This window comes from Gopherus flavomarginatus, chromosome 6 (assembly GCF_025201925.1).
Source record: "Gopherus flavomarginatus isolate rGopFla2 chromosome 6, rGopFla2.mat.asm, whole genome shotgun sequence".
Taxonomy (NCBI): Eukaryota; Metazoa; Chordata; order Testudines; family Testudinidae; genus Gopherus; species Gopherus flavomarginatus.
The window spans coordinates 86,806,972-86,823,476 of NC_066622.1; the positions used below are offsets into that span (position 1 = coordinate 86,806,972).

Genomic DNA, 16,505 nt, shown 5'->3' on the forward strand with positions numbered 1-16,505 from the left:
CATGTTGTCTTTTAACATGTAATAAAGCATATTTTCTCCATGAGAAATTGCAAAAGAAAAAGGGCAGTATCAGGTGAACAGTCAAAAAAGGAAGTTGATTGTGAGGCCTGATGTTAGTGCTCCATTCTGCATTGGCATGTGAGATACCAGCATTCAGTTGAAGGTCCTACCCAATCGTTACCCAAACCAGCGGGGATTGAAGTATTCTGGAGATATCACGCTTGGCATCTTGACAGGAGTTATGGAGTTCCCCAGGCAACTTAGCAGCAACAGCTGAGGGAGTTGTAACCAGAACAATGAAAACCCACTAAAGCATGGGGAAAATGGGGCAGTCCTCACTATATCTTTGTGGATGTTAACTGACTTCATCTTCTCTTCAGTAGGAAGTAGGGGAAATTAAAATAAATGTTGCTGTGTTTTAGTCTGAATGATGATATTCTAATCTGTTCAGAGTGGATTTTCTCCAACACCTCTTCTGTTAACGGATGCAGCTAAATCTTTTCTGTCAGACAGGTGAAAAGTGCAGTAAAAGTCAAAAGCTTGAGAGAATGTGCAATTGCTGTTATCTCATTACCACTCTCTTCTATTAACTAGCATCAGCATAATGGAATTTTCTCTTTGTGCTGTAAAGAGCTGTTAATAGAGTTCCAAGTGCTGGAGCAATACATCATTCGTAGACAGTACTGTAAAAGGCAGTCATATCATTATGTACTCATAAATGTGACTCTAGAAATTCTGAGCAGATTCAGGAGAAATATTTCCACTCTGGTTGCTTTATATTTAGACATGTAATGGGAGCAGTAGATCTCTGAAATAACCTTGAAGAGTTTTTCAAATTAATAGAACAGTTGTGAGGATCTTATAGAAGAATAAGATAGTGTCAAGATTGAGGTTCAGACAACTTTTAAACATTTGATTTATATCCTGAAAAAGTAAACTGGAACACTCTGTACATACTTAATATATCAAAAGCTTAAATGTAAAAACAGTGGTGGGTATATATTTCCAAGCTCATCTAATGGGGTTTTATTTTGTATGCTGACAGAAGCCTAAACCACATGGAATCAGAAACTGGTCAGTGATCACAACACTGTGAAAGGTTTTAATTTTTGCAATATGCGTAACATCTGTGTGAAGAAAAGTTGGAGTAGTAGTGGGGTTCTGATCAGGGCACTCTCATTCTGGACTGCACAGTTGTGTTCAGGCTCATATCTCCTCCAATCGAGGAAAAAACATATTTTTCATATCCAGTTCATCAGCAACCCCTCCCATTTTCCCCCTTCTGAGCTGTTTCTCTTCTGGACTCAAATGCTCATCCCCTTGCACTATACTAGCCAAGCCCCCTTAATAGCAGGCCAGTTTCCAAATCCTCCTCCTCCTGTCCTGCATGGGGAACTCCAGTGGCATTCTTTACATGGGGATTCACCGATCTCATCTTAGCCACATGGCCTCAACAGTCATGTGCCTCCTTCTCTTGAGTCTTTGATCTAATTGTGAGGCCTTCGTCCACGCCCTGCTCCTTTTGTATTAAGTGACACTGCCTGTGCTATCCTGAGGGGGAAGATAAAGGTGTTCTCCTCTTCCTGTGAAGAGGTGAGACTGTGATTCTGACACTCTCCCTCTCCTGACCAAAACTAGACTGTTTGCATGGAATGGCATGGAGAGAACCATATCCACAGAATTATTTGAGACAGCTCTTCAGGATATGGGGTCCTTGTCTTTGTAATTACTGTACAGCACCAAGCATATGTTTGGTGCTAAATATACATTAACCTATACTAGGGTTTTCTCTCTCAGTAAAGGAAGAGGTGCCAGGAGTGATAAATGGTAAGTGTGGTTCTCTGTTCATAAGGATATTGAAACGAGTCCTGGCTCAGATCCAGTGTCAAACCTTTACCTCCTAATGTTCTGCACAAGGTGCATGGACACTAATAACCACAAATCTTGGAGCTACCTACTGAATAGAAGAACAGCTCTGACCCCAGATGGTGGCAATTGAACTTCCAAACGAAAAGACGTGTAAGATGCATCAAACAAAACTAATGGTCTGGTGAAGTCTTGTAACAAATTTTTAAAACTGCATATGTGATTGGAAACAGTATCATATGGTGAATGGCTGCTTTCCTCAGTGGAAGGATTAATGGAGTCTTCACAGGGGGCCTGGTGTTAGGTCCAGTATTGTTTCTGTTGTTGAACACAGCATTTCTCGACATTTTCTGTACTATGGCTGCATTGCATATTACAACAAGAAAAGTTTTTTGGGGCACTCTTCCACCAACCATAAAAAGAGGATGTGTCCTAGATTAAGAAACCATAGTTTGACATGCTAATTGAGCATGAAGCTGATAAATTATCAGATGGAACTAGCACTAACATGGTAGAAAACTAACCCAATAAGCACTTAATGGGAAGGATTAATAGATATTAGGTGATTGACTCCACAGGGTCTCAATATTCCTTTCCACACTATGTTCATATGTTTCCAGCGTGTGTACCTTGGTAAATCCAGCAGTCTGCCCTTTTTGAGATAAGTGATAATGTAAGTGTCTGTACATCTGAGAACCAAGGCTAAACAGGTGGAGGGAAGGAAGCACTAATGGAGCAATACCTTGGAGTAAAATAGTTGAGTTAAGGCTGGATCAAAAATCACACTGCAATATAACTTCAGTATGGGATATCATCTTAAAAAGAAACATCCTCTTTCTGTTGCAGTATCAAACTTCTCCGGGCTCCAGCTCTTTCAGTAACAAGTTTAATTTGTTTGGCATACTGATTGCTTTTTGCTGGTTTAACGTCACCCATGAAAAGTAATTAAACTCAGTGAAACTTAACAAGAGATGGTAAATTTTTGAAAAATTAGATATTGCAAATACCTTAATTAACTCATCATGACTTTTCAGCTGATAGTCTGTTAATAATTATATTTTATCAATTGCTATGCATGATGGGCAACAAGCATGACAGCTTTATGCTGTAATCCTGCTGACAAACAGTGGGTTTACTTGCCATTTGATTCCTTTTAGCATTCCAGCCCTATAGTTAGTAAGAAATCTGCTTACCATGGCCAGCAAGGGAATGTGATTTAAGGATTAAATAAACAAGCCTGAGAAATAATGCATATTTGATCACTTTTTAGCTGTTTGAATGCTGTTATCAATGTAATAAAAGTATTCACTGGAAATCAAGGTACAAGGCATTTGGGGAGTGGGAATGGGACTGTGGGGAAGGAGTTGACTTGCTTTTTTGCAGAATTGATGGCTTCTGGCACAGCTACGGGCCCATGAACACCCACCTCACTTCCCCGGGAATAGTCTGACTTCTGAGATAGTTGACTGTCGTTTGTGGGTGTGATGCCATTGGTATGTTGTCAAGTGTTTTGGCTCTTCCAGGCCAAAGGTTTCGTTTGAGACGAAAACACCAGGAAACATTTGAGACGAAACCAGTTTGTGCCATTTGTTTTCCAACATGCCATTTACTTCATAGTCTGTGTCTGAGTGAATGGAATTTAAATGTGAACCAGAAGAACAAACTTATTGTAGGAAATAATTTGTGGTGTAACTTTACTCAGTTTGTGCATCTGAGTTCCTAAACATTTTGCCATGAGCACACGGAGCTACAACTTATGAAATAGTTTAGTAAAGCTATTGTATAACCTGTTATGTAAAATCTGATGTTTTAGTGGACTCAGCTCCCAAGTTTCTGTATTATTTTATCCTCTGGGTTTCAGCCAGGGTTTTGAGGCTGAAAATACCTGATCAAAATTGAAAACACCAGTATACATCTGTCCAGATAAAAACACTATCGTGAAGTTATAGTCTGATTGGAAAAAACAAACGAACCCAGCAACCTTTAGAAAAAACTGTTTTAATAAACAGTTAAAAAAATCTTCAAATCTTCTGTGAATGCCTTTGCTATAAATACATTTAAAACCTGGCAAAGTTGTTTCTAATATGAAAGGTTTGATGCTGCTAAGATGAAGCTCGAACTAGAATTCCTATGTGCTGAAGAGGCCGATCAGTTTCTACAGCTGATCTTAAATTGGAGCCTGATCCTGCAAAGTAATCCTTATCTATGCCACTAGTGACATTTCTGATTAATGACAGTGGGATATCTCACATGAGTAAGGGACACAATGGGTGATGGTTTGCAAGATCAGGTCCTTAGCTGGAGGCAAAACAAAACGCTACAGAATCTTTCCACCTACCCATTCACTTAGGTTCTGTTTAACAAAGAAGTAGAAAACTATAATAAATTTCTGGAGAATACGTCCATCATTGGCTATTAGTCAGGATAGGCAGAGCTGTAACACCGTACTAGAGTCCTGTAGCTCTGTTTGCCAGAAACTGGGAGTGGACGACAGGGCATGAGTTACTTGATTGCCTGTTCTGTTCATTCCCTCTGAAGCACCTGGCACTGGTCGCTGTCGAAAGACAGGATTCTGGGCTAGAGGGACCATTGGTCTAGCACAATATGACTGTTCTTATACTCTCTAAATATTATACCTACACCTTTTAGTAGAATGCAGTCTAATGTGGATATGTCTTCATTCATTTAGAAGAATATCCTAATTTATTTCTACAATCTTAGGGCATAGGTGACAAACTCATCCTATGGAGAAGGCTAAATCCTATTTTTAATTATGGTCTGTTGGGAAGGGTATAAATTTTAGAAATATCTACTACTCTCTAGCCACAGAAAGACCTCCATAGAAGGTTTGCACAAAGATCAAGTATACCTTAACTTAAACTGTATTTGTTTTAATATTGTATTGTCACATTCTATATCACTGTAGGGAAAACTGGTTCATTTTAGGGCCATCACTATTTCTACCCTTTCTTTCTTCCTTCTCCATCTACTTTTCGGTGCCTTCCCTTCCATGCCTTTGGGTGTTCCTTCTTCAGTTTCTTCCCTTTAGCAATACCCAATTCTCCTCCCTATTCCCTTGATGTGGGATTCGCTCCAGCCTCTTCCTCATCCCCTCTGCTAAAATGATCAGCAATGAAATAGTTAATGCTAACCTGTCAAATGACCATTAGACTTGAACATTCTCATGTTGGAAGTTAATGGGGCTAAAGGAGTTTGCTACTCTCAGACATTGTTTGAAGCTGCCTGCTGATTCAGAAATGCTGCATTAGTTTACACTTAGCTCATTTTTGGATGGCTATTTTCACAACCATGAGAGCTAAACCCTTTTTAAGATGGGAATTTATATTCTGTAATATTTCCTCATACTATAGGGGCCATATAAAACAGTGCCTCCATGATATATTTGATGCCCTGATCTACAATATAGGGCTAACGTAGTCCTAGTATAGTATTCCTTGAAGTCAGGAATTTTATTTACGTTCACCAGGACTACTGTATTCTTGAACCTTTAATGTCTCATCATGATTCATTGCTTTAACATTCTGACCTACAGAATTCTGGTTCAATTCTACTACACAGAATTTCCTTTGAATCTCATCAGTACTGCTCTTCAATCAACCTTTTGGTCACCATGTGTGCCCTGGCCCATAGGTGAGCAGAAGTGCTTACATCATTTATCTGGATCAGTAGATACTTATATATAGTGGTTCACAGTTGTTGTAATTGACTAGTATAGCGCTGCCCTGAGTTAGACAAGGGACTCCACTGTTCCCAGATGAGGGCTGAATCATTCTCATGTTAGTGAGCTGCAACAAGGAGATTGCCCTGATAGGAAAGGACCCTCAAGATATTATGCAATCAATAAGCCTGTTGCCAGTCACTAGCTTACTTAGAAGTACCTGTGTGTTAAGCACAATTCGCAGTTGTTTACAAAAGCGAAGACATGGTGCCAGTTTTGTTAAATGGAACATGAAAACAAGGACACTGCTGGATTTCAGAGAGACAGGGTCATCTATATATGCACTATATATATCTCTAGAGAAATGACCAGTAAGGACCACTGGCTTAAATCTAGCATGGTGCATTATAATTTGGACTGGAGAGTCCTGTGGCACCTTATAGACTAACAGATGTTTTGGAGTATGAGCTTTCGTGGGTGAATACCCACTTCGTCAGATGCATGTAGTGGAAATTTCCAGGGGCAGGTATATATATGCAGGCAAGCTGAGATAATGAGGTAGTTCAATCAGGGAGGATGAGGCCCTGTTCTAGCAGTTGAGGTGTGAAAACCAAGGGAGTAGAAACTGGTTCTGTAATTGGCAAGCCATTCTCAGTCTTTGTTTAATGCTGAGCTGATGGTGTCAAATTTGCAGATGAACTGAAGCTCAGCAGTTTCTCTTTGAAGTCTGATCCTGAAGTTTTTTTGCTGCAGGATGGCCACCTTAAGGTCTGGTATAGTGTGGCCAGGGAGGTTGAAGTGTTCTCCTACAGGCTTTTGTATATTGCCATTCCTAATGTCTGATTTGTGTCCGTTTATCCTTTTCCGTAGCGACTGTCCAGTTTGGCCGATGTACATAGCAGAGGGGCATTGCTGGCATATGATGGCGTATATGACATTGGTGGACGTGCAGGTGAATGAACCAGTGATGGTGTGGCTGATCTGGTTAGGTCCTGTGATGGTGTCGCTGGTGTAGATATGTGGGCAGAGTTGGCATCGAGGTTTATTGCATGGATTGGTTCCTGAGCTAGAGTTACTATGGTGCGGTGTGCAGTTACTGGTGAGAATATGTTTCAGGTTGGCAGGTTGCCTGTTGGCAAGGACTGGCCTGCCACCCAAGGCCTGTGAAAGTGTGGGATCATAGTCCAGTATGGGTTGTAGATCCCTGATGATGCGTTGGAGGGGTTTTAACTGGGGACTGTATGTGATGGCCAGTGGAGTCCTGTTGGTTTCTTTCTTGGGTTTGTCTTGCAGTAGGAGGCTTCTGGGTACACGTCTGGCTCTGTTGATCTGTTTCCTTATTTTCTCGTGCGAGTATTGAAGTTTTGAGAATGCTTGGTGGAGATTTTGCAGGTGTTGGTCTCTGTCTGAGGGGTTAGAGCAGATGCGGTTGTACCTCAGTGCTTGGCTGTAGACAATTGATTGTGTGATGTGTCCGGGATGGAAGCTGGAGGCATGAAGGTAGGCATAGTGGTCAGTAGGTTTTCGGTATAGGGTGGTGGTAATGTGACCATCACTTATTTGCACCGTGGTGTCTAGGAAGTGGATCTCCCGTGTAGATTGGTCCAGGCTGAGGTTGATGGTGGGGTGGAAGCTGTTGAAATCGTGGTGGAATTTTTCCAGAGACTCCTTCCCATGGGTCCAGATGATGAAGATGTCATCAATGTAGCATAGGTAGAGAAGGGGTGTGAGTGGACGAGAGCTGAGGAAGCGTTGTTCCAGGTCCACCATAAAAATATTGGCATATTGTGGGGCCATGCGGGTGCCCATAGCTGTGCCACTGATCTGGAGATATATATTGTCATTAAATTTGAAATAGATCCTCACACACAACATCTCTGAAATCCCTCCATAAGCTTTGCTGTAAATTGAAACATGACAAATGGTTAATTTTATCTCTAGTATAAATCCATCAGTCATTAGAGTCTCAGTAGGAAGGAAATTGACCCACAGGAACATGTCTCTATCTGCCCAAAATGTAAAGTGTTCAATTAAGTTAAAAGCAAAACCAATTGGCTATTTCACAATTTTGCTATTCATAGTTTACTTGGTTTTAAATGGAAATTTGAAAATAATTTTGGATTGCATTGCTTGTGATGAAGGTTTCTAACCATCAGAGGAGTGAAGTTCTGGAACAGCCTTCCAACAGGAGTAGTGGGGGCAAAAGACATATCTGGCTTCAAGAATAAGCTTATGGAGGGGATGGTATAATGAGATTGGTCTTTGACTATTAGCAGTAAATATGCCCAATGGCTTGTGATGGGATGTTAGATGGGATGGGATCTGAGTTACAACAGATAATTCTTTCCTGGGTGTCTGGCTGGTGAGTCTTGCCCCCGTGCTCAGGGTTTAGCTGATCGCCATATTTGGGGTCGGGAAGGAATTTTCCTCCAGGGCAGATTGGCAGAGGCCCTGGGCGGGGAGGGGGGTTCGCCTTCCTCTGCAGTGTGGGGCATGGGTCACTTGCTGGAAGATTCTGTGCACCTTGAAGTCTTTAAACCTTGATTTGAGGAGTGGGGGAGGGATAGCTGAGTGGTTTGAGCACTGGCCTGCTAAACCCAGGATTGTGAGTTCAATCCTTGAGGGGGCCATTTAGGGATCTGGGCCAAAAATCTGTCTGGGGATTGGTCCTGCTTTGAGCAGGTGGTTGGACTAGATGACCTCCTGAAGTCCCTTCCAACCCTGATGTTCTATGATTCAGTGGCTCAGACATAGGTTTGATACAGGAGTGGGTGGACGAGATTCTGTAGCTTGCACTGTGCAGGAGGTCAGACTAGGTGATCATAATGGTCCCTTCTGAGCTTAAAGTCTATGATTCTATGAAATGCAGCTTTTGCATAGGTGTTGTTTCTTCAACAAAAAATTCATAGGCCACCTATGTGCAGACTTTCAGTCAATTTCTAAAAAAATAAGTGAGCTTGAACAGCTGTGATCCATCTGACAGCAAGATATTATGCCATCCTGATGTTGTGTTAAAGTCTCCTTTCCCCACCCAATCCTCTTGCAGTAACTGCCTTTAGAGCTGTAACTTTAAGTCTAAAAGTTTCTTCAGGGCAGGGACTTCCTTCATGTTTGGTAAGTGCTTAAAGCCTTTTGGGTGCTACTGCAATAATAAGGGCTTGGTACTCTTGTGTATTAAGTAGAGGACTCTTGCATCAACAAAATTAACTAAGTTACAGTGGGTGGGATTCAGGAAAGTACTTAGGTACTGCTGGCCTATTTTTAGGTACCACTGTGATCGCAAAACTTCCACTTGGCTGTGGCCCAACCCCATTGACACCTAAGTTTTTGCAGTAGAAGTTCCCTAGGCACCTACGTTTCTACCTGTCTACTGCCTTACTGTAGGCATCCAGAAACCTATCTCCCACATAAGCCCTAAAGCATTCCCTAATGAACCAGAGAAAAGATGAGTGTTTGGGTTGCCTAAGTCACACATGGGGCCTGATCTGGTAGCTGTGCTCCAAGTCCCCCTAACTCCACTCCAAACAGCAGGAAGAAGTGGACCTCCCTTTAGCCCAGTGGTTAGGGTACTCATGTGGGTGACCCTGGGTTCAAGTAGCCCTCAGTATTAGAAGGGATTTGAACAGGGATCTGTCCTCTCTCAGGTGAGAGCTCTAACCACTAGGCTTTGGAACAGTCTGCACTGGGTATCCCTTAGTGTGTCCTATTGAAGTTGTTCCACTTTAAATATTAATTGGGCAAGAGAGAATTAGAATGACTATGCAGCCCAATTGTTATGTCAGTCACTCATCTGACAGGTGGCAGATCTTGGTGAAGACTCATTCTCATCAGGCAGAATGGGGATTTGAATCAGGGGTCTTCCCGTGAGTACTCTAACCAATAAGCCTCACAGTTACTAGGGAGAGCCAGCTTGGGCTTATACAAGTACTGGGGAAGAGCAAATATTTTGCCTTTAGGATGGACCACATAGTATCAAGTGCCAAGATTTTAAAAATTAATTCCTGATATAGGATAGGTCTAGGTTTTGGGAAAAGATCTTTTCAGCTGAGGCTCCTACTTCTGTATTTTAAATTATAGCTCTGAAACAGTGGACTATTGTTAATGTTTTCAGGAAGTGTGTGCAAGCACTTCCACCAAAAGCATTGAAAATGCACTCTCATAGGAGTGCCTCCTTCAGTTGTGAGATGTTTTCCTTTAAATAGGAAAACAAAAGATCCTCTTAGCTAGACAGAGGAATGAGAGTGCAAGGGGTTAGCCTGGGATGTGGGAGACCCAAGTTCCTTCTCTGCCACTGAGTCTTTTGTGATCTTGAGTAAGAATCTTAGTCACTGTGTGGCCATTGCCTATCTGTAAAACTGAATGATCATACTTAGCTACCTCAAAAGGTGGTGGGAGCATAAATACATTAAGATTGTGAGGTGTTCAGATACTATGGTAAAGTGGGACAGTCCTCCCCTTGTCTGTATGAACACATTCACTCTACCATACGGAGTTTGTCACAGGCTCTGCAGGAATGTGGGAGATACTCATTAAAGTAAAGGCAGCACATAACTGAACTGTAAATATGACTAACTGTACAACAGGCAATGTGTATAGATCCCTGCCAGTTCCCATTCAAGTCCAGGTTCAGAGGATAGTTGAGCTTTACTGTTGCTCCCTGAACATGAAAATGAGCTGTGCTGGTTGTCATCGCTTTAGTGTTTGTTCAGTCAATTCACCCTTTTTGGTGAAGGGTGTACAAATTGTATCCTCCTGTGCCTGCCCACCATGGGGGGGGGCTTAACGCTGGGGAAGGGTAGACTACATTTGCTCTGTTGCTATCCTTTGAGTGTTTCATGGAGGGGGAGGGGGCTGCTTTAGAAGCGCTGTTAGTGGGCCTACCTGGGACAGGTGCTGAATCGGCACATGCCTCTTTTCCCTGCTCTGTGCACAGGCCAGCTTCAGTTGTGCTACACTGGCAATTACAGGCACTGTGTGCCACTGCTGATTCTTTCCAGGTGACTTTCCTGAGGCCAGAGCTTCTGCAACCTGGATTCCACACATGGAAGCTGATATCACCCAGGGCTGGATCTAGCCCAGGGACAATTTAATGAATGCAGGAATGAAAATAAACCACACACAAGTAGGCTGAAGTAACATTTATTAAGTGTAGCAATTTTTGCATCGGTTCTATGCCTTGTCTTCTGCCGACTGCTGAACATCACTGCTCGCTGATGGTAGGAAAACTGCCCTTTCCTCACTGATGAGAATTAACAGTGCTTGAACCCTGTTTGAACTCTGTCTGTAGCTAACTGGAAACAAAACTTTGTCTCTCTGCTGATGTACCAATTCACTGAATCTATTTAAGGGAATTCTAAAGTGACAAGAAAGAGGTGAAGGACAAGTCTTTGGAAAGCATCTATGGAAGATAGCTGCCTGTCTATTTAAAGGCTGCTGGGCTACAACTACCGAAGGAGTTTAAAAGTTAGACGCTACCTCCAAAAAGCAGCACTGGAAATGAAAATAGCAGTAAGTGTGACAACGTGCTGAACTGTTTCTCTTCAGCGCAGCAAAACCATCCTTCAGAGCTGTTGCCATAGTCACCTAGCTTGTCTCCTGCCTTTCTCTATAGAAAAGTACAGTTGGAATTAGCCCACATAGCCGATAAATATCCTCTTACAACGACTTGGACAGCTACCTACTGTCAGGCTTGTCGAGCTTTTCCTCTGAATCGTCTCTCTCAATCCAGCCCCGTCCTTTTCTTTGTAACCGCCTTTCACTTTTGGCCAACGTCTGGGTCGCCCTGAACCGTTTTATCCGTCCAGTTATTTACTTTCTGTGCCTGTTCCTGATTTCAGGGTAGGGCTGTGTCCTGGGAAGGCGCGGAGCTGACCCCTGTCTCTGAACCGCCAGGCTTCCGCGCTGCCCAGCCCCTTGGGCATGGTCTGCTGTCCTCGGCGCTGCAGTTGGCGTCAGGACCGCGTGGATCCCGGCTCCGTGGCGGCACGCCGTAGTGAATTAAGAGCCTGGGGTGAGTTCTGGGCTGGTGGAAGTATAGGGCTGCATTTCTCGGTGGATGGGGGCGCAGCAGTGTCTGGGCGCTGGGTGCTTCCGCCCTTCTGCACGGCCAGTGTCTGCCCCGTATCCCGCGGGCCGCCTGCGCCTTCTCCCCTCTGCAGCAGCTCGCTCAGCATGGAGATGTAGATCTTGGCCATCTGCAGCGTCTCCGCTTTGGACAGCTTCTTTTCGTTACGCAGCGCTGGGATGACGCTCCGCAGACGATCAAATGCCACGTTCAAAGCCAGCATCCGCCTCCTTTCCCGGGCATTGGCTGCCAGCCGCCGGCGCCGTCTGATCCATGCCCTCCTTAGAGGATCGTATCCCCAGCCCGCCAGTGCTCTCTTCCCTTGGAGCCCAGGAGAGGGCCCGCAGTCTGTGGCGCGCACTAGTGCCAATCCCCCTGGATTCAGGCTCACGGATCCCTGGGGAAACCGGCCATCGCTCACTTTCCAGCGTGCAACACCGGCGGGCTGGAAATCCCTTGCATTTACCTGTAAACCTCTCCCCTCCTCCGCCGCCTCTTCCCTTTGCACCCGGGCATTGCAGTGGCAGGACAGCGCTGAGAAACTGTAGCTGGGAAAGCCACCCGCCCTCACCGGCTCCGGAGTGCAGCGGGCTTTCATTCTAGCCCGGAGCGTTTACACAGAGAACTTGGATCTTTCCTCCCGCCTCCTTACTCCGAGACACGTGAAAGTGTAGCCAGAAACCTTGAAGGGTGGGTTTGTTTATATTGCAAATGGGACGCGTGGAGAGGCAGAAAAGGGTCCCTCCCGGGGCGGGGATAAGAGTTTTAAAACAAAGCTAGCGTTCAAAGCTAAACCGTGAATAATTTGTCACTTATAACAGAAAGAGAGTCTACTAAACGCATTCAGTCAGTGTGGATTAGTTTCTCTCCAGTGATCCCTTGACGTGTGACACTAGGAATCAACGAGACGTTAATCCTAATAATCCAAAATGCAATTAGATCCGGGGGTATCTTTTCCACTGGAAAGGCGCGCACAGTTCAGGCTTGCGGTGCAACAATTTAAAAGTAGCTTCTCCTCCCCCCGCCCCTCGACAGGAACAAACTCAGTGCTGGCGATAACACGCTAATGATCTCCCGTTCCGCTTAAAACAGCACTTTGAGTTCAGCGGAGGGGACTCGCTTTGGCTGGATCTGGGAAAGGATTAAATAGCTTGAGGGAGTTTTCAATGATCCGCATGGCTTTAAAAACAATGTTGGAACCTGCTAAGTGTTCCTGAAGCAATAAAACAATGCTGTGTCGGTAACAGGTTCTGAGACACGCATCCTTATGGGGCTGATAGGACTCCTGGTGACTGATAGCTCAGAGGCCCCCTTACAGTTGGCTGGGAGGTTAATAACTGAAGTTGAATATGGTACAATAGCACAAAAATCAGTCAAGGTGGAGCCCTTTGCTTCAATGTTTATCATTTCAACCCTCCCCCCGCAAAGGGCTTTGTCTCCTAATGGTACAAAGCTAAGGTGACCAGATGTCCCAATTTTATAGGGACAGTCCTGATATTTGGGGCTTTTTCTTATATAGACTCCTATTACCCTCCACCCCCTGCCCCGATTTTTCAGACTTGCTGTCTGGTCACCCTATACAAAACTGAGATGTATTAGGGCTGTTATATTAGTAAATAAACCCTGGTCCTCACACACCACTTTCTAGAGAGTTTAGTGAGCCTGAAAGGTCCCAGACTGAGAGGCCTGAAGTCCCTCTGTCCACAGCCTGGGAATAGTTTAGGTGTGACAGTTCAAGCTTCTCCCACATCACCCTGCCAGCCTAGACCTGAAAGAGCAACCTCTAGTTCTTCTTCGAGTGATTGCTCATATCCATTCCAGTTAGGTGTACGCGCCGCGCGTGCACATTCGTCGGAAAACTTTTACCCTAGCAACTCCGTGGGCCGGCAGGTCGCCCCCTAGAGTGGCGCCACCATGGCGCTCGATATATACCTCTGCCGGCCCACCCGCTCCTCAGTTCCTTCTTACCGCCCGTGTCGGTCGTTGGAACAGTGGAGCGCGGCTTAGCTGACCTCCACTTCCCTAGCTACTCGTATTTCTCGTATATAGTTACGCAGTTATAACCCTTTTATTTATATATTTGTATAGTTATACGTTTTCTTTGCTAACATGGTTAGTTTAGTTAGCGGGGTTCGGGAAGTAGCCCCTTCCATGAACCCGGTCCCGGAGCCCATGCGGGGCTCACCGGTTTTTCGAATGGGCCGGCGTGCCAGAAGCCGCGGCCGAAGGGAGATCCACACGACTCCTGTTTCAAGTGCCTCAGGGAATCACACTTGACAGCTAAGTGCCCCATTTGCAAGGCTTTTAAGCCGAGAACAAAACGGTGTGGGATTTTCACTTACCCCTCCACCTGGGGCGCCGAGCGATGATCAAGCGGCGGGCAGTAGCGCCTCCTTGGCACCGGATCCCGCCGATACTACCAAGGCCTTTCGGCACCGGCCGTCGCCGGCACCGATATCGGCTCGGCACCGCTCCCTTCTTCCGAGGTCGAGAGAGCCTACGATTCCTGCTGGTGCCTGATGGCTCCCCGGCACGCGCCGTGGTTGAGACCCCCTGCTCCTGCTGCTTCCATGCCATCTGCATCGCAGCCAGGGAGCTCGTCTAAGTTGGATTACCTGGCACCGACACCTGCAGAGGCACCGATGACGTCGACACCGTCGTTTCCAGTTCCCCAGGGCCACGGAATCCGGTGCCTGGCAGCTCCCCGGCACGCGCCGTGGTAGAGCTTACTGCTCCTGCTGCTTCCGTGCCAACGGCACCGCAGCCAGAGAGCTCATCTAAGACGGATCACCCGGCACCGATGACGTCGGCACCGTCGATCCCGGTCCCACGAGGGCCGTGGAATCCGGTGCCTGACGGCTCCCCGGCACGCGCCGTGGTTGAGCTCCTGCTCCTGCTGCTTCCGTGCCAGCGGCACTGCAGCCAGTGAGCCAGTCTAGGTCGGATCGCCCGGCACCAACACCTGCTGAGGCATCGACGACGTCGGCACCGTCGATCCCGGTCCCGTAAGGGCCGTAGAATCCGGTGCCTGACGGCTCCCCGGCACGCGCCGTGGTTGAGCTACTGCTCCTGCTGCTTCCGTGCCAGCGGCACCGCAGCCAGAGAGCTCGTCTGAGTCAGATCGCCCGGCACCGACGCCTGCTGCGGCACCGATGACGTCGGCACCGCCGATCCCGGTCCTACGAGGGCCGTTAGGATCCGGTGCCTGACGGCTCCCCGGCACGCGCCGTGGTTGAGTTACTGCTCATGCTGCTTCCGTGCCAACGGCACCGCAGCCAGAGGGCTCCTCTGAGTCGGATCGCCCGGCACCGACGTCTGCTGCGGCACCGATGACGTCGGCACCGTCGGTCCCGGTCCCACGAGGGCCGTTAGGATCCAGGGCCTGAGGGCTCCCCGGCACGCGCCGTGGATGAGAGCCCTGCTCCTGCTTCCGTGCAACCTGCATCGCAGCCAGAGGGCTAGTCTCGGTCGGATTGCCCAGCACCGACGCCTCTGAGGCACCGACAATGTCGGCACCATCGATTCCGGTCCCACAAGGGCTATCGAATCCGGTGCCTGACGGCTCCCCGGCACGCGCCGTGGTTGAGCTTATTGCTCCTGCTGCTTCCGTGCCGACGGCACCGCAGCCAGCCAGCTTATCTAACTCGGATCGCCCGGCACCGAACCTCGGTACCGTCAACCCCGGTCCCACAAGGGCCGTCGAATCCGATGCCTGACAGCTCCCCACTATGTGCTGTGGTTGAGCCTGCTGTTCCCTCCACGCCGGAGACGTTACCGACGGCGAGGAATTTCATTGCCATGACAGAGTCGATGCTGCCTGATACAGTCTCTTCAGGTGACCGTCCTCTGTCAGCACAGCAGAGCGGCACCGTTCATGATTACGGTCCCGCAGGCACTCCAGGTTCTGTCGACACGTCCGGCACCATCGGCAGTCCCGATGCTGTTTCCTCATCGGTACTGGTCACACTCGCTGCACCGCCCGGTATTCCGTTCGCCGACCCGCTGTCGGCACCGTTCCGACTCCCGGCGCCGCGGCGGATACCTTGACTCCTGTAGTCTCTCCCCGAGCCTCGAGATCTCGGTTGACCTCCCGGCACCGTTCTGGTTGCGGGTCTGGATCTCGTTCCAGGTACCGGTACGCCTCCCGGTGCCGGTCCCCGGTGCCGAGTTGGGCAAGGTCCGAGTGAGTCAGAGACTTTGCCTGTGCCTTCTTTAGTACCTCCGTGGCAGTCCGCACACGCATCTGTGTCATTCCATATGCGCAGATTCTATGCTCAGGACCATGATCCTGACATGATGGCCAGCGGGCGCCCGCCCCAATGCCGAAAGACGCTTGGCGCATGGGCTTGCTTGGCCGCCAGGGTACTCTGCAGAGGCCCTACAGTTCTAGGTAGCAAAGCAACAAGCCTTGCTTAGCTGCAATACTTATAGCACCGGGGTGAAGGAGTTTTTCCTTCAGACCTCCCGCCAGGAGTCCGCTGCCGTCTCGGAGGACAGAGGAAAGGAGGTTCCCGGAGCGTCCCTCCAGGCCTCGTTGGACGCAGCAGACACTGCGGCCAGGACTCTGGCCTTGGGCGTCGCCATGAGGTGCATGGCTTCAGGTTTCAAACCTCCGACGGGAGCTGCAGTTTGCCATTCAGGATTTACCCTTTGTTGGTAAAGGCCTCGTCGTGGCAGGGACAGCCCCAGGCTGCGAAGCCTGGTGGTCAATGGGCTCCTAATGCGCTCTCTAAGCATGCATACGCCGGCGATTAAACGCAGGCCTTTCTGGCCCCAGCCGCCATACTCTGTGCCTAGCCAGAGGCAGAACTTTGGCTAACGGCAAGGCCAAGGTGGTCGTGGACGAACGTCAGGCCCCCTAAAGAGCCAAGGTCAAGGTCCCTCGTAATTACCACT

General features: G+C 47.4%; 1 protein-coding gene across 1 annotated transcript; it reads right to left on the reverse strand.

Annotated features, from left to right (window-relative positions):
* Positions 1–11,403: 11,403 nt before the first annotated feature.
* Positions 11,404–13,138, reverse strand: LOC127053609 (neurogenin-1-like). The gene has a single exon (XM_050958615.1). It carries the CDS (start codon positions 12,205–12,207, stop codon positions 11,497–11,499), a length of 711 nt encoding a protein of 236 aa, XP_050814572.1. The 5' UTR covers positions 12,208–13,138; the 3' UTR covers positions 11,404–11,496.
* Between the last annotated feature and the right edge of the window lie 3,367 nt (positions 13,139–16,505).

Coding starts and splice junctions, on each gene's coding strand:
- LOC127053609 (XM_050958615.1), bottom strand. CDS start 12,207: ATGAAAGCCCGCTGCACTCCGGAGCCGGTGAGGGCGGGTGGCTTTCCC.